Genomic DNA, 25889 nt, shown 5'->3' on the forward strand with positions numbered 1-25889 from the left:
TTTAAACCAACATTAAGACAAGACAGACAATACGCTAACTAAGAATAGTACAATATATACATATATATACATACATACATACATAAGTCACTTATAAATAAATATTTGGAAAAGAAACATGTGTAGTTGTAGCAGCAAACAGTGTGTTAAGTGGATGCGTTGTACACCACCATCACCATATTGATGCAGCTACAATATAACAGTATTTCAGAATGAAATGAAGTCTTTCACTTTTTTTCTCTCTCTTAATGGAAAAAGATAAAGTGGATTATTATTGAAGCTGTTTCAGATATCAGTGTAGTGAAACTAAAGACTAAAGTTCTTTTATTATAAAGTCTGACCTCTTTATTGCAACCCAACATAATGCAAACATGAAAATACAGCAGCAGAGCAAATGAGAGTTTCAATATTATGCTTATTCACATAAAGAAAATCCACATTTCTAATAATATAAGTGTCCTTATAAAAATCCTGTGTCCTCATAAAAGACTACTATTTTTTAAGGAAAGGGTTGCAGTGAACGTATTCAGTAGAGCACAGTGTAAGGCAAGTGTATTGCGTTGTATGTTATAGTAGTGCAATGTCTTGCTATGATTTCAGCCCTGTACAAAACAAAGGCAAAGATCCACTCTTGTTATCATCGAATGTCTAGTCTACCTGGCAGTAAGTGAAAGCCTACTGTACCTACCCCGTACAGGTACATAAGGGAAAAAAAAATTCAAACTGAATTCAATAACTACAACCTCACCACATCATTTAGAATAGAATAGAATTAGAATAGAATTCAACTTTATTGTCATTGCACATGCACAGGTACAGGGCAACGAAGTGCAGTTTGCATCCATCCAGAAGTGCTTTAGTGATATAGATATATTACAATATATATTAGCAATAATATAGATATGTAAGTATATTACAGAAATGGGTCTATTATGGTGTGTTATAATGTACACGGTATGAAGTATGTTGTGAATATTCTATAACTATAAGTATGTACAGGCTGTAGTGAGTACAAGCTATGTACAGGATTTGTTTCTCTATTCAGATACTCTAATAAATGTTGTTAAAACAGAACACCAGACACCAAATCAGTTCACCGTGTTGCTCATCATTCACTTCAAATTAAGATATTGGTTGAAGACATTTCTCTGCACACTGCAGTGGTTTGAGGTTTAGTCATACTGGGTCATGGGGTGATCGTTCCAGGAAGGCAGCTGGGAGAGCTTCCCTTCAGTGGCTGTTTCTATTGGCCAGCCCCAGGCCTTAAAGAAGCCAGTCAGGTCCATCCCCACAGTCTGGGAGAAGGTCTCAGCATACAGATTCATTTTTCTTTTCTTGTCCTTGGGGATGTCTTTCATGTGATGATACGCAGTAAACACCTTCTTAAAGGCATCCCAGCCAAACCTTTCCTGGAGCTGCAGATGAGGAGACAAAAATCATAATGCTGATAATCATGTTATGTCTAATAAAGTGTTCGTGTCAGGCTTATTTCTGTTTGTTAAGATACTGTTTTAATTCTGTCTCCACACTTTCTTGATAGTGACTTGATTTAAAAGGTATCATCTTACAGTTTCTGGAACGTGCCTTGTTTCACACTCTGCTTTCAGTTTTCCATGCAATCATTTTTTTCCAGTGAAAGCAGGTGTGTGGACAAAGGACAGTTTCTCTACAGAGTAGAATTCTCTCACCTGCATATATGTTTCCAGAGCCACCCACATGCTCCAGCTCTCAAGTTTCCTGCCTCCTGCGACGTAATCCTTGGCTCGACTTTGTCGTTTTGCTGCAGTCATAGCTCCATGAGCCTGCATTGAATAGTATGTAATGAGGTGACTGTTAAGCATTTTACTCTAAGGAAAACAGTGTTAAGTCTTCTGTCCTCATAGGATATCAAAAAAAGAGTTATGCTTTCTAAAACTGATTGATATGAAAAGCATCACAATTCAACAAAAGCTTTTCTGGCCATTGGTCTGAAAGATGCATGTGATTTACTCCACCTTCTCCCTCTTGATGCCCAGCACCTCTTCATGCACATACACTGACCACAGGTTGCATGTACACTCTGTGGTGTGTGGTGGGAACTCCCAGCAGCCTCTCTGTTGGTTGTGTCCCATCTCGTGGATGGGGCCCCACATGCCTTTACCTTTTTTAACGTCAACCAGGTTAGCAGCTGAGTTTTTTTGTACCATGATAGGATAACCTGCATGCATAAAACCTGAACAGAAAAAGGAGAAATGAACAGTAGTACAGTGATGATTCTTATGTAAAAACAAACAAACAAGCAAACAAACAAGCAAAAGTATGACATGATTATGGTTTTTCAATGCAACAGTCCAGGGTCTACTCAGCCTTTTGCCGTGTGACAGCTGGGATAGACTCCAGTGGATGGCCTCAGGGATTTCAACCAGAACCAAAAGTAGAAGGAAAAAATGAGCATTTAGAGCTCTAAAGCCTGAGCTTTCAGCTTACAGGGATTAAGCGTACACACGCTTACTTCATTTTCTCAAACTTGATAGACAGGTAAAGCCAGCATTGTAATTGTATATATGCACTATTTTGCCAAAAGTATTTGCACGTCTGCCTTCACACCCATATGAACTTGAGTGACATCCCATTCTGAATGAGTGCTTTGCATTGTGCTTGGTGATGAAAAAAGCATATACTTAGGGCTGGATCAGGTGACCCTGAATCCTCCCTTAGTTATGCTGCAATAGTTTTAGGGTGCTGGGAGATTCCCATGATGCCTTAAATATTTCTCCTCCACTCACTCTTTTCACTCACTATATGTTAACAGACCTCTCTACATTGAATCCTACTTGTTATCAGTCGCTGGCTCTCTTTCACAGCATGTTTTCTTATCCTGTTTTTTTTTTTTTATCACAACAACTGGTCACAGCCAATGTGCTTGTTTATGGGGGGTCATATGATTGTTGGGTTTTTCTCTGTATGTATTATTGTAGGGTCTAGCTTACAATATAAAGCGCCTTGAGGCGACTGTTGTTGTGATTTGGCGCTGCATAAATAAGATTGAATTGAATTGAAAAATTGAATTTGGATTGGTGACTGAATACTTTCTGTTTGCTAGTTCTATTCCAGAGAACTGGTTCATGCATACCCTGCCTGTCACCCAGCATTACTTGAGACTCTATATATGATAAGAAAATAATAGGCAGGTGTGTACTGTACAACATGAGGCAAAATGCACTTACCGTGAGAAATCTGCACATCTGCCACAAAGCGCTCCTTGCGGGGAAATTTGTGTGGTTTGGCAGCCAGATCTGCAATGGCCCTCATGATTTCATCCCACAGAGCAGCCACCTTGTCAGGGCGCTCCAGATCCCGAACAGCATCTGATGGTATGGTGAGGATGATGTTTTCAAACTCCAACTCTGCCCAGGGTGAAGGAGCTGTGCGCAGCGACGACCACTCAGCTGCAGTTGTTACACCTGAAAAGAACAGAGAGGAGTGGATCTATTAAATTGCTTTGCATTATTACCTGGGAGATGCTGCCCTCAGCCCTTCAAATTATAGACTGTTTAAAAAATAGTCTATTAGACCAGTACAAACAAAGGTACACACTAGTGCAAACACATATTAAAGTTCAATCTACCGCAGACTCACCAGTCTTATAATATGGAGCAGGTACAGCCATCTGTGCTGTGACCTCCAACCCCTTCACTTGTGTTTTGGGTGGGGCCACCAGGTAGATGAGTCCTCCCCAAAGGTTCCAAACTTGTATCATCTCTGAGGTGACAGGAAATCGCTCATGGACAGACGGTGGTCTCTTCAGGACATCGTTCTTGTGCAGAGAATCAGTTTGACATCCTATCTGAATCTGCAGAAGAAAAGGAAAATGCATTATAAGCAATAATACAAGCAAAAATATAATAATATAAGCAATACCACAAAGTGTGCAACACTGTAAAAAGGAATAACTAAAAATTGCAATGACTGCTCTGTGTTTAAACAACTAAATGGCCTGAAACAGCTTACAGTATCTATTCACCAGAGACAAGTTTTGTGTCTGGAATTTTTCAGTTTCTGGCACCTCACTATCTTTAGGTAACAAAGTTGCAACATTCTGAGTGAACTCAAAATCAATTGATTTCATATGCTCTACCTTCCAATTCTTTTTGACAATCTGAGGTGGTATAGCGATGTAGGTCTTCATACCAGGAGAGAGGTAGAGACCTGTACTGATCCACTCTTCCTTATCTGAAACACACAATTATAAAAGATGACAGTCAGGGACGTTTACATGTATAAAATGTGCATTTAAAAAATGTATTTCACAGTTTTCAGTGTCTACAAAGAGGTGCATGTATTAATACTGTGTGACACTGAATAACAGGCATTGCTGCATCATGCTGAACGATGCTGTACAATTTAAATTTGTACCTAAATTCAAATAACCACATTCACATTTTTGAACACAGCAGTGAGATCTGACCTGCTGTATCAACATCAACCTTGATCCGGTGGTTATAGACAACAGGCATCATTGGGTTGTCCTTGATAAGATAGGGCAGGAGGGCATCGGGATCTGGGCAAACCTTATATACCTGGGTACCCACAGCGAGGAGGAGGTGGTCTTTGGGACTCTTTACAGGGCAGCTGTCACTCACCTTGAAAGTGAATGGTGAATGTTATTAGATATGTCCCCACATTATGACACTATCTGCAAAAAAAAGGGCAGACGAGCGACCCCTCAACAAACCCCATCCATAAAGGGCAGCTACTCACCTGTGGCAGGCCTGACCTCTTTAATAAGTCAGTGAGTGTGGCCAACACTTGCCGGTAGTGGGAGCAGTCATGGGCTTTCATCTGCAAGTAGGCATTGCAGTCGTTGCCCAGCTTTTTCAGACATCCCTCCTCATGTTTGCTAAGTTTTTCACCTGCAGTCACATGGGCAGCAAAGCGGTATAGAAGGTGGCGGAAGTGGTAGCTGTCTTTAATAGCCTGGGTGGGTACGAGAGCTTTGTATGTTCCTCCTTTGATTGTTGCGCCCAACAGGCTCAATCCCATTTGATTTAAGATCTTGTTTCCTGAAAGACATTAAAACAAATCTGACTTAAAATACTCTGGTGTATTGTTGGAGATGTCACACTAATCAGATGCATTGGTCGTGCACTTTCATACCTGAGAATTCTGTAAGTGGATTTTGCCCACTATGTGTCTGTGCCCAGTACCAGGCATGTCCTCCGATCAGCAGGCCTCCTCCCTCTGCCACAAAGTTTTTGATTTCCTCCAAATGCTCAGTGATATACGCTTTACACACAAACACGCTGAGGTCTTTCCTGAATTTTGTCTTCTCACACTTCAGCCCTGACTTGCTGAGAATTTTGATTGCAGCATCTATATTCATGACACCAACAACCCCTCTGCGGCCTTCATCCAACCAGTGAATGGCATTTTGCCAAAATGGAGCCATACTCTAAAAAATGGAAGGAAAGCAGGAACAAAGGCAGTTACGTGTACATGTGATGTATAAAAGATTTCTCGGAACAGCAGAAGCATTTCTTTTTTAACCATTGATGGTTTAACCAACATTCACCATGCTCAGACTCGGGTACTCACACTATAGACATCAAAAGAAACTTAGGGTTCAGCGTATTTGCCGAGTATACTTCAACATCCAAACTGAAGAAGCATGGGATCAACAGACAAGCCTTTAGATTAGTAGACAACGATATCTAACCCCTGCGTCGTGCCTCATACAGAGTTAGGGTTATCACCAATGATGGCTCAGACATCAAACAGTTAGAATGTTCTTTTATATTCTCTCATCACAGATGGTCTAAATCTACAGTAAGCATCAAAGTGCTGACAGAAATATACAATACTAAAAAATATATATAGTGAAAATAACAAATGCCTAATTTACCTCAAGTCCCAGAAATCCTTCATGTGTAGCCACAATCACTCGTCCCTGTCCATAGTAGCCTCCTGCCAGGAATGCCCGTCCATCACCTGTGGTCGCGATGGGAAATGCTAGCGGTCCATGGACTAAAACCTCCGAAGCAGTTAAATTAGACGGGAGCTGGAACTCTGAAACCCCCTGGAGTAAGAACTGCAAGTCGTCTTCAAAATCCTTACCCAAGCTGAAAGGTGGAAGAGTCATGGCAGGAATGAGAGACACTATTAAGAATAATTGTGCAAATTGCGTTTTCAAATGAGTCTTTGCATGTTAACAAAACAATTAACCAACATACAAGTAATTGTATTTTTTACATTTTTGGAAGATTATCACCATGAAAATTTGAATTGCATTCATGTTGTATAATTATTACCAGTGACTATGTATAAAAACAATAAATATGAAACTTCAACATAAAATTGATTTTCTTAATGTTATTATCAACAAGTTCCTGTAAAAATACTGTACATATAGTCTATAGTAGATTGCAATTTATTTCATGTTATAGTTAACTTGTGGGTTTAAAAAAAACTAACATGGAATCTATAATAGTTATAGCATGTACTCACACCACAGACATCCAGGAGGACGGGATCTGAGGGTAGACAGGCAGGTTCTCCGCCTCACCACAACGCTTAGTGAAGTAGATTCCTGCCACTCCTGACACTTTATTCCCATCAAACTGATGCAGTGCGTTCTCTTTGGGGTGATCTGCAGCCCAGCCCCACGCCTGCCCAGCTATCAGCACCCCTCCTCCAGCTTTCAGAAAGGCCACCAGCTCCACTGGGTCTGAGCCCACGCTGTAGGCATCGGTCACATAAACACCAACTCCCAGTTTGTCACTGAAAGCTCCCACAACTTCTACTTGGAAGCTGGATTTTTGGAGGTTATTAGCAACTGCACTGACATTTCTGTGCACCCCTACTGAGAGGTTATCAGATCCATCACCTCTCAGCCAGGTCAGAGCATTTTCTACCAGAGCAGGAAAGGCTGTCAAGTAGCCCTCATGACCCAGGACCACAATCCTTCCACTGCTGTACAGAGAGGCAGCCATCAGGACCTGACCTCGGCTGTTCATTGCTAAAGGAAAGGCATGGTCTCCGATCAGCAACAGGTCACTGGGAACACAGGGTCCCTGTAGGTCCAGCTCCTTCAGGCCTCTCATCAGAGACATGTAGGCTTCTTCATGTTGGCTTTTGAATGATTGGTTGGACGACATAGTGTAGAGGATTTATACTCTGAAGAATGATGAAGATCGAGGGCAAGTTGTGCCAGCAGATTTGACTTCACAGTATTTCTTGCATCAATTAGAGATAGAGGGAAAAAAAGAATTATGTAGTTTTATTATCATTTGAGCACATGTATTCACTTGAGGTGAAACAAACTTTTGCACTTAGACAGCAGTTAAAGTAGGTAATATATGCAAAAACAAGAAATGTATTCACAGAATAACAAGAAGCACATTCACAGTGTACTGTGAATAACAAAAACAAATAAAGTGAAAGTATGACTGGTGACTAATGCCTCATACACCATGACAAGACATTACAGCAAATTCTGAAAATAAAGCAGGTTCAGAGATGTAAAGTTAAATACACATGATAGCACCAAGACTCAGAGTTTACATATCTGGTTACTACTAAACACCTTTAAAAAGGACATTCTTTTATTTATTTATACATATATTTTACCTGCAAGATGACTTTCCGGTGCAGCTCAATAGTTTTTGAAGGCGGGTGACACACAAGGAGCTCCACCTGACAGAATAAAGAATGTGGAAGTGAGTGCCTATTTGAGGAGTTGAGGAGATAAGATCATGAGTAGGTTTACGATGAGGACGGGCTACTGAGCACAACAAAAAATAAACAGAAGCAGGGAAAATGACAGCAGTATCAACATTATCAATGTGTCAATGGTATAATCACTGATACACAGTAGCAGTTTTTGATACGGGCGGTTGTTTATTGTCATCTCTGCTACACACAGTCCAGTATATAGAGAGACAAGAGACGAGGCTCCAGTTACAGCAGAGCAAGTAAACAAACAATATATATAAGAAGAGTAAGAAAATAAATATACACTTCAGGACTTGGGGTAAAGGGATCAATAACAATTGAAAATTTATAATTTACAGTTTGATGATTTAAAGTCTCACACACAACCCGTCGAAAGGGGAGGGGGCGGCTGCTTCCAAACAGAGCGCATTTCATTCATAATGTTGTAAATCCAAGCCCATTATGTATTCCTGATTTGAATCCTGGGTTGTGTGAAATCCCAGAAATAAACCCTAGACAAAGTGAATCTGTGAACTAAGGTGTAGGTCTATTAGGTTATGTTGTGGCGATCCTCGAGTTGGGGCATTTGTGTTCATACTGGAGTGCAAAATTAAAACCAATGGAAGATGGACAAGAAAAGTTCAAAGCCACCAGGTGCTCAGTTTAGAAAAAATAGAAAAGAAGAGGAAGAGAAACGAGCAAAGGATACAGGTAAGCAGATGTGTCATTGGATAATGGCAGGTCATCCTGAAACAATCAGAGTCAAAATCAGAATACTGAGGGAGTGTTCGCCCGGGGGCGCCAAACAGGCTAGGACCGCCACTGCTGATACACCCTAAACGAGCATGTAGAGCAGGGCTGCCCAATCCCAGTCCTCGAGAGCTACTATCCTGCAGCTTTTAGATGCATCCCTACTCCAACACAGCAGAATCAAATGAATGGCTTGTTATCAGGCCTTTGCCAAACACGATGGCATGCTGAAGAGGTAATCAAACCATTTGATTCAGCTGTGTTGGAGTAGGGATGCATCTAAAAGCTGCAGGACGGTAGCTCTCGAGGACCGGGATTGGGCACCCCTGATGTAGAGAAACCTGCTCCTCCTGTCATCTTTAGTAAATAGTTGTGAATGATGAAAAGCACAACACAGAACTTTCTGGAGGTAAAATAAACAGCAGAATATGGTGTTTTTTTATTCTCTGGGTTTTGCATTATATCGAAGTATTACATCTTTCAGCTTGACCATAGCGTGATTACACTTTATTCGTTCGTCGTTCCGCTTTAGACTTAAAGTTTGCATAATAAATAGTGATCACTTGTCCGTCACACTAAATTAGTCTTTAGATGAGCTTTTAGCTGAAAGTGTAACCAGAACAATGTGTTACTTTGTCTTATTTCCGTATTATCTTTTTCTCCCGTCTCGCCCATTAAAGGACCTGAAAAGGAAAATAGTGACTCACCAATACTGATGTGTTAAATATTTAACTCCTCCAATGGACAACAAATGACAACGTCTTATTCCATCTAGGGAGAGTAATATGAATATGCATTGTTGTTATATTACACGTGTCAACAACGAGAGAGTGGAAACATTATGTTGTGGTTCAGTCAGCGGCACCTAGAATGTTGTTGCGCTTTTCTTTCTGATAACACGGTACCAGTGCCGAATGACTCAGAAACCCAACAGAATAGTTTTCTTTATCCTGTAGGGTTTGTTTTGTTTTTTTACCATGTGATTGCGCAGTCCACAATGATTGTACATTATCATTATTACATTACGCATTATATGTATATATATATATATATATATATATATATATATATATATATATTTTTTTTTTTAAAAAACTTTAAAAGTTATTTCAACGCTGACTTTCCCCTCCAAAAAAGAAAAGAAACCAAATAATTTCAGCTCCTGCTAGCTTGACCGCGACTTTGCTCATGTAACCTACACTTTGAGCGGAACCTCACGCGGGGACGACGTTGCTAAACGTAATTATTTTTGCGTCGGACCGCGGGGACAACGCTGCAAAATCAGACCCGTGTAGTTTGTAGTTCACACATTCTTCAAGTTTTTCTTTAGAAGACGAAAAGAAATTGAGGTAGTTGAAGTTGTAATGATGCTAAACACTACTGCGTGAGGCCGTTTAATGTCCTGTACTTTGGCTTGACTTAAAAAAAGACTCTTAAACACAACATATTAAGGGGCAAACAGCCTCTCTGTGGCCGCTTGTTCGAATGTCCTGCACGCTGGTTGGCGCCTCTGGAGCTCGGATCTCCCTGGAAGATGGACGGGCTGTGATTCTGGGCCGGGATCCGGACACTGGTGTCACAGATAAGAAATGCTCCAGACATCAGGGTGAGGCGTCCCGCTTATGTGTCACATTTATCGCGAGACTCTAGATTTAAATCTGCGAAGCTGTTAGTGCTCGTGCTCTGCTGAAGCTTAACTTTATAACAAACCACCCTAAAGCTGTAAATTACTTTACAGTGTACAACGCAAGAAAATACTGCTAATGTGGCTGTAAGCTTTAATTCATTCATGTATTTATGTGAGAAAGTAAATCAGTGGGGCTGACTGAGTTTTGTGTTTTGAGTGTCTTGCATTCACTCTACAAGTCACTAACAGGGATTTAAACTCATGATGACTGAACTTTGGTTACAGTTTTACATACATACTTAATAAGTGAGGAGCTTAAAATTGCATCCACGGGGAGTCAAATAGAGCAAGGAAAAGAACCAGGCTGGTACTTTTTTTCTCTTTGAAAATCAGTAGGTATGTATATAAATGTTTTAGTGGGGCCAGATGTGCCCTACAATAGCTTTTTGGGAATCACCATATTGGTGCATACATACAGTTTTTTGCCTGGTAGACTGAGTTATCTTTGATATTTCTCATAGGTTCAATTAAAGAAATGGCAACAAATGACTGTGTTCTTGCAACACAGTTTGGAATTGGTTCTTTAGCTTTTATTTAAAGACACAACACTACTTCCTTCCTTGACTAGTTCAGTGTTAAGTGGCCTAAAAAAAAATAAAACAAAACAAAATTTAAAAAAACATCTCTCTGAAAACGGTCAGGTACAAGGAGTGGGTTGAAAATGAGTGAAAAAGCAGCTAATGTCCAAAGAAAACTTTGAAGACCTTGAGAAATCCAGGAGGACTATTACTCAAGACTTATTTAAAAAAAAAAAAACAAGTCTGTTAAAGTATAAAGACAACATGGGTGGCTCAAGACCTTTTTTGCACAGTACTGTATGTAATGGCACATGGTAATTTTCAAAATTAGCCGAGGCATTTTTTTTATGCATTTAGTTTTCATATTGCAAAATAAAAACTGCATTTAAATGGAAAATCTGCATTAAAATGAGTTAGAAAGTTGTTGTTTTGTCTTCTTTTAGTTTTTTTGGTCCCAGCTCTAGATGTGTATACATACGAAATGTGTGTGTGTCTTTTTATTTATTACAGTGAAGGTGGTGGCTTGCTTTGCAGACCAGGATGTTGTTGTTACACAGGTATGAAGAACAAACACTGGGTGCCTCCACAGTAGAATAATGACCCTGCCTATTAAACTAGAGCACACTCCCTTCAACATCACCGCGAATTAATATTTAACCCCAAGCAATTACACCTGATCCACAGCAACCGGCGTGTCATTATGTTCAAAGCTGATGTCAGCACATTGTCCTCTTTGTCCACTCTTGTTACCTCACAGCTCATGTGCTAACTGTAACTGCTACAGTCCAATGTCCATTTCTCCACAGCTGGGTCCCAACCCCAGTTCTCTGGATGGTGAGAAGCTGGGCCGGGGTCAGTCTGGTAAACTCAGCCATGGAGGTACTCTCTACCTAGTTAACCAGAGCCACCCATTCACACTGAACTACTCTCTGAGCTCCAATGGAATCACCTCCAGCACAGCACAGAGAGGGCTGAAAGCAGCAGATAAGACAAAAGGAGGGACGAGTTCAAAAGAAAAAGAGGCACAGTCCAGTCCCACACCCAAACGCAACATAAAGGATTTCTTCCCCAGCTCTCCCATGAAGGTAAACCTCTGTGATGTATTGATTCATGGATCTAGCTGTCTACAAGCATATGTATAAAGAGAAGCCAGAATGAGAGAAATTGCTGTTTTGTTCCTTGTTATTTAGTCATCTAAAAGGCAACTGAGCCCAAAGAAAGAGCAACCTGAGGTGAAGCGCCAAAGAATAGAGGAGGAAGCTTCTGATTGGCAGATGAAAGAGGAGGAGGATGAGGAGGAGAGACTGGCTGGCGAACGGCTCAAGTACCTTCAGGAATTTGCCAAAAAGTCCCTGACAGAGGAGAGCAGCAGCAATCAGCCGTCATCGTCTTCAAAACCAAGTCTAAAGAGCAGCTGGCAGCAGTTTGGCAGCTTAATGGTTTACACAGCCGCTGGTGTCAAAGGGAGTGACAAGGTGGGGAGTGATTCATTCAGATGATCAGCAGATATGGAGTCTTTATCTACAGCAGGCAGTGTTTTATATAACGTTCAAATGAGCGAAAGACCTAAAAAACTCTGCAGCATATCATGTTCAGCTCTTCTCAGAAAATTAATCAGCAACTCTTTTTGTTATTGTGTGAACTGGGATCCAAAAGGTCAAAAAATGCACCCATCAAAATAAAAAAGCCTTACCTGATTAAAATCACGACCGTTTACCCCTTCAAGATCATCTTCTCAGGCTCCTCTGGAGGTCTTCCATCACAGCTGCTTCTTTTTTTTACATTTCTCAGTGGAATTCCCATCCTGTCCCCTTTGATTTGTGTCTGTCCAGTGACTGCTGGATCACCTCCAGTGTGTCACATGGATTCAAATATGCTGTGTGGGGTGAGCAGTGGGCAGAGATTTTGGTATTGAGGTCTGGGTGCAGGGAGGAGGGGAACGGGGCACTGAGCATGCTCCTGGTCTCGCTGTGTGAAAGGCCCGGCTGCCATCACCAGCGATGATCCTTCATGTGAAATTTGGGTCAGTTTGTCAGAGGAGTCGGTGCTTGCTGCCTGAACGAGTTTAAGGTTTGTTTGAACTGCAGAGCTCATGATGCGTGCAGTCGTGGGCTTACACACCAGAGTTGCATGAGCAGATGAGCTTGACTCGGAGATGAAAAAGATGTTAAAATTCAGGTTTATGTGTTATGCACAAGGTTTTGTGAAAGATATGGCTAATTTGCCTCTTCTAACTCCAGATCGCTGGGTTTGACATTGATGGCTGCATCATCACCACCAAGTCTGGCAAAGTCTTTCCCACAGCACCAGACGACTGGAAGTACGTCTGCACTCCTCAGCTTTTCCTGTTCATCTTTCTCATTCCATTTTATTTGATTTTATTAAGAGTTACAAATAAGTGTCTGTGTTTTCTTTTTTTTCCGTAGTTTCATTTCCAGATTGTTTGTCAGACTTTCACGGTTTGTTTGTGTTCAATTACCAGAATTTTGTACCCAGAGATTCAGCCCAAGCTAGCCAGCCTGCTCAAGAAAGGTTACAAGGTGAGGAGAAGCTAATGTGATGCTAATGCTAAAGTGTACTTTTGCAAGGTTAAATTTGATTTGCTCTGGCAGCATTTGTCACTGGGTTTGTCTCTTGTCCTGCAGGTGGTCTTCTTCACCAACCAGTTGGGGATTGCTAAAGGCAAACTGAGACCAGAAGTGTTCAAGTCCAAAGTGGAGGACATCCTTGCCACTTTGAAGCTGCCTGTGCAGGTTGGTCATGTTGCATGAGCTGGTTCCCATTGTTTATAGTACTATTTATAGGTGATCTCACTGTCTGTGTTTCAGGTGTTTGTAGCAACAGGTCCTGGTATTTACAGGAAACCAGTCATGGGAATGTGGAATCACCTATGTGAGAAGGTAAATGCCAGGTAACATCCATGAAAAAGGCGCACACGCCCACTTAAGAGCCACACCTCATCTGTTATTTACACAGACACAGCCTGCACAAAGAAGCAGTTAACAGATGTGATGAGTCATAGAAGCCGCACTCATCTTTTCTCATTTCAAACAAAGAAGAGTAAGACAACAAAAAGTAAATGAAAAATCCTTTGATTTGATTATGAAATCATTTTAAAAAGTCATGTGATCCACAAACACAGTTTTAATGAACAGGACCATTAAAAACGATCCAATGGTGTAATGAGTGTATGTATTTTAATGTGTTTATGTGAGTGTAACATTTACTTGTGTTTCAGCAAGTCCTTATTAAAAAATATATTATTATTTAGTTTGAATGTTTTTGCATGTATGTTTCCCGCTCAGGCCAATGATGACGTGACTGTTGACATGACGCAGAGTTTTTATGTTGGAGGTGAGTGATCCCAGCTTCTTTTCACAGTGAGCTGCCCATACGTAATGCAGGACTGGCTGTTATCTAGAGCCCAGCAGTGAAGAGTATAAATGCTGAAATCTGAAATAATACTGAGTAACAAGTAGGAGTGTGTGTGTGAGAGAGAGAGAGGCTTGAAATGCATAGAATTAAGTGCTAAACAAATCTAAAGTGGGACTTGTATGGCACATTTAGTGTCAGGAAGACTAGAACAGTGTTATATAAGTGCGAGTACATTTAATGTTTTATTTTTTTCTCCTGTTTGCTTATTTTTTTGTCCATTTATTCCAGCTGTTGTCACAGAGCACAAACTTGTTTTCATCATAAACAGAAGAAAATGTCGGGCTATTTTTGAACATTTAACCATTGTTAAATTGCGCGTTACCTACTAAGTTCTGCAGTTTGGAGACTAAACTAACTTCAGTCCCTCCCCCGTCTCCTTCCTAAATTAACCTACGCATTAACTCAATCACATGCAAGCTGCACAAACATGCACACACAGCGTGTGACTTACATCTGTGCTCAGATGCCGCAGGAAGACCAGAAAACTGGGCTCCAGGGAAGAAGAAAAAGGACTTCTCCTGCAGTGATCGCTTGGTAAGAGCTATGTTAGCAGCTTAGAGGAAACCCTATTTACACTCTTGATCTTTTGTGGCATGTCAAGTATTACCTGTTGTCTCTTTATGTTAACGGAGGATGTATATTTCTTATGTCATAGTTTGCTCTGAACATCGGATTGCAGTTCTACACCCCAGAGGAGTACTTTTTGGGTTGGAAGCGCGCCCCCTACAACCTGCCTGAACTTAACCCTGTGGGTACAATATAGACTGTACATATTACACTATATATGTCTTCTGCTTCAGTGTTTCGTTGACGCTTGTCTTTATTTAAATCGCTAGACTAAGCTCGACTCTGCTGCCAGGCTGTACGACCCACCGTCTGCCTCCCTCACCTCCGGTGACACCGAAGTCATTGTTGCCGTGGGATTCCCAGCATGTAAGAAAACCACAGAGTCATCGTTCTGTTCTCACCTTTGACAAACACCCTTCTGATCTCATTCTGTCTTCCTTTGATCTGCAGCGGGTAAATCCACCTTCTTCCACACCCACGTTATTCCAAAGGGCTACGTTTATGTCAACAGGGTGAGTGGCGCTTGCGGCAATATGTGCTTATCCACTTTAATTTTGTCTTTGCACCGAACTATTTTAACTATAGTGAAAATTATCTATATGGCATATATGGACTGGTTCTTATCTGGTGCTTTTTTTACTCTCCCTGAGCACTCAAAGCATTTATTCACACACATTGACACCTCTCCATTTGTTTCCGGGTCAGGACACACTCGGTTCGTGGCAAAACTGCGTGTCGGCATGTGAGCGTGCTCTGAAGGAGGGCCGCAGCGTCACCGTAGACAACACAAATCCAGACCCAGAGTCTCGCAAACGGTAAAGCACCTCAGTCTGAGTGCATGTGTGGGTGTGTGTCCTGACTTGTCATGGTACCCCCATATCTTCAAACCCACCTGACCTGAACACTCACTGGGCTGGGGAGTCATTCAAAGATGAACACGTATCCAGTATCTACCATCACATTCAAAGTATATATCAGATATTTGCAATCAGGGTGGAGATATTCACCCTGTTTACACTGAAGTCTAATAGAGTCACTTATCTGCTTGGTGTTTCTGGAATCAGCTCACCAAAGTCTGTCACATTGAATTATGTGACAGACTGTTTGACTCTGGTGCTGTATTTCAAGTTTGATAAGTAAAGAGAGAGAAGAGCCATGACAAGCACTAATTTTACCCTTACAGAAAAATGCTCTCAAAGTGATTGTTATTGTTGTGTTTCATCATTTTATTTTTGTTCCTTTGTGTGTATTTGTGTGTATTTTGTAGCTATGTGGATGTGGCCAAAGCAGCAGGTGTTCCTTGTCGCTGCTTTCACTTCTCTGCCACTCTGGAGCAGGCCAAACACAACAACAGGGTATGACTCACTCGTCCACACTGCCCCATTATACACTCGTGGGTTTTTGTGTTGTGTTTTTTTAAAAAGCATCATTATTGTCGGCAGTTCCGTGAGATGGCTCCGTCAGACAGCAAACACGCCAAGGTCAATGACATGGTTTTCCACAGCTATAAGTAAGTAACACTGGTCAGGAAGGACAGCCCTCCCTCCCTCATTCTTTAAGTTTAAGACATATTTGTTTGTTGTAGCAAAAGGCCCATGTCTACCATTTTCAGTACCGGGTTAATTCTTTATTCTAAAAGATTCTCCGTCTCTCCCTGAACAGGAAACATTTCCAGGCTCCTGCTCTCTCCGAGGGATTCTCCGAGATCCTCCAAATCCATTTTGTTCCAAGCTTCAAAGACAAGCAATCAGAAACTCTGTTCAGACAGTTTTCTGAGGGCTGACTGGACACCTTTTACTTTACTGACAAAGAAAAAACACAAATGGTACCCAGTAACATCAGCAGACGTCCACATTTATTTCAGCCCAGTGTTTTCAAGCTGCATTCAGTAAGATCTCTAGCCACAAAGTCCAACTCCAAAGTCAGAGACGTTATTAAAATGGTGTTTTAACAAAGGCCAGTTGAACATCTATATGAATAAACATAACAGTAGTTTGATGCGTCACGTAGTATGTACGTTGTGTAATTTTACTGCACAGCTTGAATATGTCAATAAAGCTTTAGAAAATCTATTTGATTGGTTGTAAGTATTTAAGTTTGGAGAGAGTTCACCTCCTCTGTGTTTGCTCTGTTGAAATCTGCAGTCTAATCCTGGACCCGCTCAGTTTATCTCAGGCAGGAACTGGATCTCCTTCCCCAGATGCTGCTTCAACCACGGCATTATCTTGAAGAGGTCAATGTGAAAGTCTCGAGCATCTGGAGGAGGCCTCCTCGTGTATCCTATTATTTTACACACATCTACGATGCCCCAAGACACCACACCTACCTGGTGATTAGAGAAGGAAACTGTCGCTTTGATCCTGATTCCCCAGCAAAGTTAGGCTCTTATAAATATCGGCAAACTGACCTGAAAGTAGCGCTTCTTTTTCTGCAGAAACAGGGACCCACCAGAATCGCCTAGAAAGAAACGCATTGAGCTGTTAGGTGATTCCGATGTTGGTCAAACTGTTAGGATTACTATGCAGAAGAGACCAGACCTTGGCAGGTGATAGCATCCTGATATCCTGCAGTTCCCCCAGAGCAGAGGAATCTGTCAGGTACAAACTCATCCAAAGTCACATCCGTGTGCTCCACAAGCTTCCTTGCCTTCTCCACACAGCCAAGCCTCTGCAGACAAATGATGCACTGTAACAAATCCCTGTTAACACAGTACTGATGATAAGATGAAAGCAGCGCTCACCTGACGCCCTGTATGAATATGTGTTTCTTTGCGTTTGTTGCTTCCTGAGATCTTATGATTGAAAAAAGCAGGAGTCTGCTCGAGCGTTAGTAACTCCACTCCTGGAACATTAATTTTATTCAGAATAAATTATCATTTATTCAACGATTTATCCTCAGTTTTGTGTCACACTATAACAGACTCATCACAAATCACGTTGTGGAGAAGGTAAAGGTCACGTACTGTGGTCTGCACAGGTAGAGTTGACTTTCTTCATGGCTCGGGAGCCTGGTACGGTGCATGGCAGGCAGATGGGTCTGTTGTATGGCACACAGACAATAAGCATGACAAGAGGATTAGAAACGCACACAATGTATAACTCGTCTTACCTGGCCATCCATGACAGTGGGATGCTCCTGTTTGTCTCCACCAGAGCTACATCATAGTCATAAAACTCTGAGACGTTTCTGTGTTTGAGTGCGCTGGTGCTGTAGCTGGGGTGCATGATCACTCTCTTAAATTTGACATTTGACTGGGAGGGTGGGAGACCTGAGGACAAACAACCACAGCCTATAACACAATGATTAGCACCTGCAGTTTATTCATTAAAAGCTAAACTAGGATTAAATACTCCTGTTGTGTTCGGGGCAAATCTGACTGATTTACAAATTAAAAAACTCAAAAATATTGTGTTTTACATCTGATTGCTTCAAGGCCTTATGACATCCTCCACACTATGCACTTGAACATATAAAAGTGATGAGCACCTCTTTCGTTCAATTTTGACTGTTTTTATCAATTTTGTTGCATCTGTGGTGCTCCCGGTCGAAAGGAAATGAATGGGAATCCACCCCCATACCCCCCCAGAACCCCCCCAGAACAATAAAGTAAGGGGTTGCACACAACTGGAGGGTTTTAATCAGGATTAAAAGATGACATTTTTATGTCATTTTTTTAGGATTTAGAAGCAAATTACAAAATTAACTGGGATTTCTTTTTAATTGATCGTGAATATTGAAACTAAATTACAATTTAAAAGAACGTATTAAAATTAAAACTTTATCAGCAATTAAAATGAAAAAGGATTAAAAAGAATATTAGAATTAAAAAGTAAATTCGATTAAATTAGATTATAATTTGTCACCCAGCTTTAAACTTGAGTAAGATAAAAAGGTAAATTAGAACTAAATTAGATAGAAATATGATCAAATAGAAAATAGGATAAAACACTATATTACTGATTAAGACTTTTTTTAGGGTTAAAAACCACCTGATTAGGATTTAAATTAAATTAGAATGAAAAAGTAAACAGAATTCATATTTAATGAGAATCTTAAGATTAAGATTAAACACTAAATAAGGTTTATAAAATGGGATTATACCAAAGTAATTCACTAACAGTTTTTTTTATTTTTATTATTGAGTCCATAGTAACATATTTATATTTTATAATTTCAGGATAGTCTGTGCAACGAACGATCCTGACTTTTTATGTAATTTCACACATTTATTAGGTAGTTTCACTGGTCTGGCCACCTTATGATCTAAATGGGCTGTATGTAGCCCACAGTGTAAAATGATATTGACGTCCTGATCTACACATTTAAGAATTTTCCACAATAACCACTGACCATATTCTATGTCCAGCTGCCGTGGGACACTGCCCGTGCTTTCTCTGGCAAAGCAATGAGCAGCCGTCAGCACCCAGTTCTGGCTTACAATGGATCCAAAGCAGGACTTGTCCTTTCCCCATTCAGGCTACAGGGAAGGAAAATGTCAGTATGTAAAAATCCACTCGATAATATTGAACACAAAGAATTCCTTATTGAAATAAAGTTCTTACTGATTTCAGAGTCACGTGCCAGGGGGTGGTGTAAGCTCTCTTCCCGCCGTCCTGCTCATCCTTGGAGATGTCTTCCTGAGCCACCCCACACATGGTCACACTCTCGTCACCTGATTTATAGATTAAACAAATGAATGTTTCCACTTCAGTTTTTCACTTTTGTTTTTTTCAACAAACATGAAATGTGAAAGATAAATCACTAATGTTGTTTCATTTGGCTGTTTTGTGTTAGAGTGGAGGGTTGACTTCCACTTACTAATGATGCTGTTGAACACTTCTCCCAGTTTGTCATAATCTTTGAGGATGAACACGTGAGTCTCACCACGTTTTTTTGAGGCCAAAGAATTCAACTCCTCTTTATTCACCTTCTCCTTGACGCCAAACACATAGACGTCTGAAAGTGCACATGGAAGCATAAATGCAGATAAGTGCGCCAACTCCAGCTCAGCCTTTTTAATATGTTATTTCCATCACAATACCTAGCATTTTCTCATTTGTATGGTCTGGGTCTGGGTTACTATAACCCAGCAAATGCCGGATCTTTGTGAGGACAATCTTAGCCGATTTCCCTGTGTTGGAGTAACCTGTGGGTAGATAAACATTAAGACAGAATAAATGTTGACTTTTATTTTCTGATGATATTTTTACAGCACTTTTAAAACCAGCATTACAAAGTGCTTTTCCAGAAACACTTTGTGTTACAATGTGATATATATAGTTCGCCTTGTAATCGGAAGATTGCCGGTTCGAGCCCCGGCTTGGACAGTCTCAGTCGTTGTGTCCTTGGGCAAGACACTTCACCCGTTGCCTACTGGTGGTGGTGGTCAGAGGGCCTGGTGGCGCCAGTGTCCGGCAGCCTCGCCTCTGTCAGTGAGCCCCAGGGTGGCTGTGGCTACAATGTAGCTTGCCATCACCTGTGTGTGAATGGGTGGATGACTGGATGTGTAAAGCGCTTTGGGGTCCTTAGGGACTAGTAAAGCGCTATATAAATATAGGCCATTTATATATATATATATATATATAAAGATGGTCCCAAATCCTTTGTAACGTCACTCAATGTATTCAGACTTTCATTCTATTCAGACTATATCATCTTACATATTCAGACTTAGTGTAATATATACAGCATTAAAACAGTGTCTCCGAGTGTTGTCACCATCTGTTGCTATGATGATGATGTTCTGGGTCTCATTAAATTGATTGTTGTTGCGCTTAAAGATGCTCATCCTCTCTTCGACGCGCTTTAGAGCACCGTGGATGTTGGTGCCTGTCTTGCGCCCGTGGCCTGTAAGTGAACAAACAAAGAGGAATAAATCACTATGGAAATAAATGCATCACAGTTGTGATGCTATGCAGACTGACTCAGATCAAAAGACGTGGTTTTCCAATAAAGGCAGAACAAGCAGAGTCATACTCGTGTAGTTAAAATCCATGATGCTCCAGATGACGTCGTCAATGTTACCACTTTCTTCGTCTATGATGTCGACGATGTCTTTGGCCTCGGTGGCAAAAGACAACACGTGGAAATTCAACTTTACATCGTAACTGTCCAGCTGGAGAAAAAATGAAGAACATGAGTGGGTTTCTTACTCGCTGAAAGAGGAAGACACATAAACTAGGATCATAAGTGCATCAAGGATTTCACTGTTGGGTCTCAGGTCGTCACGCTGAGCTGTTTCAATGCTGACCTTTCTGATCAGAGCAATGGTGGCATCCCTGGATTTCTCAAACTCCTCCCTTTCGATGCTTCCTGATGTGTCCAGTAAGATGTAGATGTGCATACGGCTGACTTCAGCCACGCGGAAGGTTCGGCCAAAGGAAATGCTTTCCTCTTAAACACACAAAGTGGATTTTTCTTTTTTTTTGGCTTTTTGTTACTGATTATGTGTATTCCAATTATATCAACATGTGCTTAACATTTCATGGTAACCACCTTTCTTTTTGTCGTCAGGTGACAGTACATCCATTAGTCCTGCAAGTGATCCCGTCATGGCTGCAGCCACAGCACTGGGGGAGTCAAAGGTATTTGGACCTGTGACAAAGCAACACATTGTTAATTTGCTGTCATGATGCTCAATTTTCTTTTCTTTTTTTGTTATTAAAGAATTAATGTCCTGTGAAATTATAGACAGAAAACTAAATTTTAAGCACCATGGCAACGTGGTTTTGATCCGCTCCATTCCCGGTGCTCCAGACAGAACCTTTCAGCCGACCCGAGCAGATCCAGACCGGTCTGACACCGGTAAGTCAACTTTTCACCCCTGAAGAACCGGCCTCCTGACCTCAGGGCACCGGGTGGGATCCCCGGGTCGTCACAGTCATCAGCTGAATTTGCAAACAGATGCAAAAAATATAAAATAGTGATTTCTGGGAATTTCAGCATCTTTGAAAAGGCTTTTCATGTTTTCACTATTACAGTGACTAAAGAATTAGGTTTTATTATAAAAAAAGCAACTATGTAGCATGTTGAAATTATGCAAATGGTCTTTTTGAGACATCAGAATATTTGCACGTCACAATGAAATAATATTATCATTGCAGTGTAAACTGCAGCATAAGCAAGTGTGATAAACTGGAAGAAGACCCGTGCAAACGTAAGTGGAGTTCCTTAAAATTATATGATTCATACAGAAAGATTTGCTTTTTAATTTCTTCTTTTCTCACCATGGTTGTTACAGATGGGAGTTTCTCCCGTCCACTCCCCAGAGAGAGTGCAGTTTCTCTCAGCTGAGCCATACAGGGTGAAGCCTTCCTGGCAGGAGAAGCTCTGTGTCGCCCCAACAGCAAACCACTGGTCCCTGGGCCAGAAGTCACCATGATCCAGCTGCAGCTGAGCCGGACACAGCACGTCTGGGTGAGAGGAAGATGTATGTGCACACCAGAATGGGACCGCTTTCATGTGTGTATGATACCGAAGGCATCATCATCATCAACATTACCTTTGCATGTGGCCCTAGATGCAAGCCTCCCACTGGCTAGTCTCATGGGCGACCACTCCCCATGTTCTTCACATGTCCTGTAGCTAACTGGGGACGGGTATTTCTCTGGACCGCAGTGATAGGTCAGCACGCTGCCCACCAGCCCTCCCTGGTGAGGAAACAAACAGTTGTTTAACTAAATAGATTAGGTAACATGAGGTTTTCCAGTAAAGCCATGTCCCTGTTGCATCACTTGGATTTTATTTTCTTTTTTTGTTTTTTTATCATAACCAGAAAATTCTAATTCTTCTGTTGTCAGCAACGTTAAAACTGCACTAAAACTATGAGAACTAAAACTGAATATTTACACTATTTAAAATGCTGTACATTTGCATTTTACTTAAACCTCTCCCCCAGGTGCACATATTACTTTTGTTACCTTGGAGTAGGTGACATGTCCACCTTTGATGCTCTCTGTGACCGAGCAGTTCACGGGCTCTTCATCATCGTACGTTTCATATACATAGTCGTAGTCGGTCTTTTGCAGGGACCCTAGAGCGCACGCAGTAAAACTGTGGGTAACAAACATGCAGCTCTGCACGCACACATGTGGCACCAGTCCACACACATCTGACACAATCAAATGCACTTAAAAGTGAAATGCTCACCTCTATGGACCAACACGAGGAGGAGGATCCATAGTATAGACCTGGGGTGCATGGCTGGTCTCTGTAGCAACTTCTTTTTTACCTTTAAGTAACAGAAGCCGCAACAAGAGTGTTTCTATTGACATGCAGTCAGTTCCTTTATTTGATGACTGATTACCCATTAACACAGAGGACCTAACGGGAAGAGGAGGCATTGAGCAATTTAGGACAGAGGACAAATAAAGTCACTCACTTTTAGTTTTGATCTCTTTCTCTTTCTTCAGGATTATCTGAGGTCTTGTTCTATTCAGTGACACATTTGAAATACTTAGTGAACACAAACCAGACACCAAACTGGTCACTGTGTCAGAGAATTTAAACTGTTAAAAAAATAAATGACTTGTTGGCTTATAATCTGTCAAACAAATATGTCAAACATGTCTCTCATGAATGATATTGAGTCATTTTGACCAGAAAGAGCATTCCTATCACAAGATAGAAGCTGCAATCAGCTTTTTGGGAAAAAATATTTTCAAAACAGATCTGACCAAGAGGGCAGAAGGGATTAGAACAAATGTAACATAACAATTCTATAAACACACTTTAAGGGACCAAAAAGGACTGGATTCATTATAATGTATGTAAAACAATGCAGAGTCATAAAGATACTTTCAAAACAGGTCATTTTATATACAGTATAAGATGCAAATATGAAACCAAAAAATCACCTAAATAAATGTCCTACTTTGAGTTTGTCTCCACCTGCTGGGCGGTGGCGTGTTTAGGGTGGAGGATGTAGTTGCAGCTGTCCTGCAGGTGGAGGTGGTGCAGGACAAGCAGAGCAGCAGATTTGTGAGTGTTTTGGACTTGAATTAAAAAGACTGATGAGGCTGCTGTGTGATCTAGAGACAAGTATAAGGATGTGTATGAAGATTGGGTCTAGCTGTATTGCTCAGGCTGCGCTACAGCATCTATTCACAGGTGCGATCCCACTACTGAGCGACACGGGGGCTTTGACCTGCTCCGTCTCCGACCTGGGCCGGTGCACCCCTCCTTAGGTGACCTGGTGGTCCCAGGCTCCCCTAGGATCACCATATCAATGCCGAACGTAATGCGGACACCCGATCGACATAGCCTGCTGCAGCTCAGAGCTCCTGAGCTCAAACGATCCTCAAACCTCAGCCTCCCGGTAGCTTGGATTACAGGCACGCGCCAACGCACCCGGCGAGAAGCACTTACGTTAACAGGGCTTTTAACCATGTCTGAGGTAACATCATGACACTATCCTGCTGCCCATCATTAGCAAAGTTGTAATGACGGGCAGCAAAGATGAGGAATGAATGGTGCACAATTGTTATATGCAAGTTTTTAGAAAGCTCGTGGTTAACCCAAGAGTATTTTGTCACAATATCAAGAAGAGTAAAGCTTCAATGTCAGAAGTGGGATTCAAAGCCACACCTCCAGGGGAGACTGCAACCTGAACGCAGCGTCTTAGACCGCTCAGCCATTCTGACATTGCAGTGCCAGTTTGGTGGAGGTTACCACTGTTAGATACTTTGGAAGAAACACACATTATCCTTCTCATAACACATATAGCAGCTGTTCAGCCATGGAAACGTAGTGCGAATAATCTACAATGTCATCCATACTGATCATTTGGCTGAATACTTTTAGGCAGGTTGCCATGACATGACAGTTCACACAGTTTCACATCGGTTCCATGGTGTAATGGTTAGCACTCTGGACTTTGAATCCAGCGATCCGTGTTCAAATCTCGGTGGGACCTGCTTATTGGGCGGTGAAACCATACTGCATGTCACATAGTGATAACTTGTTTTTGGTCGCCAAGCGGGCGAAGGCACTGCGTTCAGGTCGCAGTCTCCTCTGAAGGCGTTTGTTCGAATATAGCAGCTGTTCAGCCATGTAAACACATACTACGAAGCTCGTGGCGCCCACTTTCTGTGCTGACTTTGAGGTCGGAAGAGGTTTGGAGCTGTACAGTTAGTGAGTCAGCAGAGTGTTTGTGACTTTTGCGCACAAGCGCACCTCAGCACTCGGATACTCCAATCTGTAACTTTGTGTGGGTTGTAACTGAATTTCAGACAGCTCTTTAGTACCACATAGTGACTGACAAGTGAAGGAACTCTTTAGTGATTGACAAGTGTTTTGTAAAGGCAGACGTCATGGTTAGCTGCTTGATTTTATAAAGCTCTCACAGAAAACACAAGTCATACAGAAATTCAATGTGCCAGAGAAGACATGCAGTATGGTTTCACCCCCCAAAAATCAGGTCCCACCGATTTCACCAGATTTCACTCCATAAGAGTTTCCTCTTTTCAAAACTCTCCCAATTCATCCAGTGACCCTGCTTGGCCAGCGCTATGGCTCTGGCGTGTCTTACTGTTTCCTCCTTTCGACACACCTCCTCCACCACCATTTTTTGACGTTCGGTTACAGATGCCTGTTGCCACCGAGGTTGCCAAGACCAAATCCTTCTCTGCCCTGTTGGACGCGACCCACCATGTCATTATGGCTCAGAGCCGATTTGGCCTGTAGCACAGACGTGGCTGTGGTCCACTTCCTCCCTGTTGCTAGGGTGGGAGCAGCGCCCCTCACTATGGGGTCCCGGGAGTCCTTGAGTGACATCTCAAGCCTCACTCAAGGAGTGCAGTGTTGTTAATCCGCCTGAGGTCATTAGCCAAGTTTTGCCTTCGTTTGTCAAGTTGCCAGGTATCATTGAGGTCTACATTATACCACCGTCCCAGGCTCTTGATGGACATCTCTTAGACTGTTGGAATTGGTTCTCCACTGATATAGAATTGCCAGTTTCAAGTGTATTTTGTCACAACAGTAAGACGTCTCCAAAGGTTGATTCTGTTCATCTGAATGTAGCGTTTTCAGTGGGAAAAATGTCTCGTCACTCATCCAAGTGACTTCTTCAGTGTCAGCTGACTGCAGGTTTCCCCAATCTTATAAACAGTATATTTGCATAATGACTGAAAGTAGCCCACTGAAGGAACAGTGGGCTTGGAGGTCAGTTCCTTCATCACGATTATGCAAATTCTCATGACCATTAATCAACAACCACTGATCAAAGATACATGAGTAGAAGGAAG

At 41.6% G+C, this 25889-nt stretch overlaps 3 protein-coding genes and 2 non-coding genes across 6 annotated transcripts; 2 read left to right on the top strand and 3 right to left on the bottom strand.

Annotated features, from left to right (window-relative positions):
- Nucleotides 1-772: 772 nt before the first annotated feature.
- On the bottom strand, nucleotides 773-12113 carry LOC146559257 (TRPM8 channel-associated factor homolog). 2 transcript variants are annotated; one of them, XM_085245109.1, is made up of 13 exons: nucleotides 11973-12113; nucleotides 7606-7671; nucleotides 6484-7211; nucleotides 5882-6098; nucleotides 5137-5431; nucleotides 4741-5042; nucleotides 4448-4622; nucleotides 4118-4212; nucleotides 3619-3832; nucleotides 3207-3443; nucleotides 1995-2212; nucleotides 1689-1802; nucleotides 773-1415 (listed from the first exon to the last, which is right to left on the bottom strand). In XM_085245109.1, exons 3-13 carry the CDS (start codon nucleotides 7131-7133, stop codon nucleotides 1173-1175), a joined length of 2760 nt encoding a protein of 919 aa, XP_085101235.1. In that variant the 5' UTR covers nucleotides 7134-7211; nucleotides 7606-7671; nucleotides 11973-12113; the 3' UTR covers nucleotides 773-1172. The 2 variants fall into 2 exon arrangements, with proteins under 2 accessions (XP_085101235.1, XP_085101236.1); XM_085245110.1 differs by lacking the exon at nucleotides 11973-12113 and adding an exon at nucleotides 9147-9403.
- Nucleotides 8723-16718, top strand: pnkp (polynucleotide kinase 3'-phosphatase). Its single transcript, XM_085245112.1, has 18 exons — nucleotides 8723-8848; nucleotides 9892-10045; nucleotides 11155-11201; nucleotides 11451-11729; nucleotides 11835-12119; nucleotides 12885-12964; nucleotides 13127-13184; nucleotides 13290-13397; nucleotides 13473-13544; nucleotides 13950-13998; nucleotides 14543-14613; nucleotides 14735-14827; nucleotides 14916-15012; nucleotides 15097-15158; nucleotides 15352-15461; nucleotides 15914-16001; nucleotides 16089-16156; nucleotides 16309-16718. The coding sequence occupies exons 1-18, from the start codon at nucleotides 8816-8818 to the stop codon at nucleotides 16427-16429; spliced, it is 1875 nt and encodes a 624-aa protein (XP_085101238.1). The 5' UTR covers nucleotides 8723-8815; the 3' UTR covers nucleotides 16430-16718.
- Nucleotides 16483-22940, bottom strand: LOC146559259 (complement C2). Its single transcript, XM_085245111.1, has 19 exons — nucleotides 22795-22940; nucleotides 22566-22678; nucleotides 22148-22295; nucleotides 21873-22058; nucleotides 21360-21533; nucleotides 21142-21240; nucleotides 20897-21039; nucleotides 20623-20761; nucleotides 20365-20493; nucleotides 19688-19792; nucleotides 19465-19602; nucleotides 19209-19318; nucleotides 18997-19123; nucleotides 17755-17914; nucleotides 17609-17682; nucleotides 17387-17487; nucleotides 17184-17313; nucleotides 17054-17103; nucleotides 16483-16972 (listed from the first exon to the last, which is right to left on the bottom strand). Exons 1-19 carry the CDS (start codon nucleotides 22844-22846, stop codon nucleotides 16808-16810), a joined length of 2343 nt encoding a protein of 780 aa, XP_085101237.1. The 5' UTR covers nucleotides 22847-22940; the 3' UTR covers nucleotides 16483-16807.
- Nucleotides 22941-23700: 760 nt separating this feature from the next.
- On the bottom strand, nucleotides 23701-23999 carry LOC146559260 (signal recognition particle RNA). Its single transcript, XR_014888383.1, has one exon.
- Nucleotides 24000-24487: 488 nt separating this feature from the next.
- trnaq-uug (transfer RNA glutamine (anticodon UUG)) lies at nucleotides 24488-24559 on the top strand. Its single transcript has one exon. It is a non-coding gene; the product is annotated as a tRNA-Gln (tRNA).
- The last annotated feature ends 1330 nt before the right edge of the window (nucleotides 24560-25889 follow it).

Source organism: Mchenga conophoros, linkage group LG14, assembly GCF_057382185.1.
Source record: "Mchenga conophoros isolate Kocher_MC1m ecotype Shallow Benthic linkage group LG14, M_conophoros_male_GT1.1, whole genome shotgun sequence".
NCBI classification, from domain to species: domain Eukaryota; kingdom Metazoa; phylum Chordata; class Actinopteri; order Cichliformes; family Cichlidae; genus Mchenga; species Mchenga conophoros.

What these genes read in the sequence shown, in the direction of transcription:
- LOC146559257 (XM_085245109.1), bottom strand. Translation starts at nt 7,133, where the DNA reads ATGTCGTCCAACCAATCATTCAAAAGCCAACATGAAGAAGCCTACATG. An exon ending in AAGGATTTCTGGGACTTGAG is followed by an intron (nt 5,432 to 5,881) that starts GTAAATTAGGCA and finishes TCCATTTTTTAG; the next exon opens with AGTATGGCTCCATTTTGGCA. An exon ending in CTCTGGAAACATATATGCAG is followed by an intron (nt 1,416 to 1,688) that starts GTGAGAGAATTC and finishes CCTCATCTGCAG; the next exon opens with CTCCAGGAAAGGTTTGGCTG.
- pnkp (XM_085245112.1), top strand. Translation starts at nt 8,816, where the DNA reads ATGATGAAAAGCACAACACAGAACTTTCTGGAG. An exon ending in AGGATGTTGTTGTTACACAG is followed by an intron (nt 11,202 to 11,450) that starts GTATGAAGAACA and finishes ATTTCTCCACAG; the next exon opens with CTGGGTCCCAACCCCAGTTC. An exon ending in GGAATCACCTATGTGAGAAG is followed by an intron (nt 13,545 to 13,949) that starts GTAAATGCCAGG and finishes TTTCCCGCTCAG; the next exon opens with GCCAATGATGACGTGACTGT.
- LOC146559259 (XM_085245111.1), bottom strand. Translation starts at nt 22,846, where the DNA reads ATGCACCCCAGGTCTATACTATGGATCCTCCTCCTCGTGTTGGTCCAT. An exon ending in ATCTAGGGCCACATGCAAAG is followed by an intron (nt 22,059 to 22,147) that starts GTAATGTTGATG and finishes CCTCTCACCCAG; the next exon opens with ACGTGCTGTGTCCGGCTCAG. An exon ending in ATCAAAACCACGTTGCCATG is followed by an intron (nt 21,241 to 21,359) that starts GTGCTTAAAATT and finishes GCTTTGTCACAG; the next exon opens with GTCCAAATACCTTTGACTCC.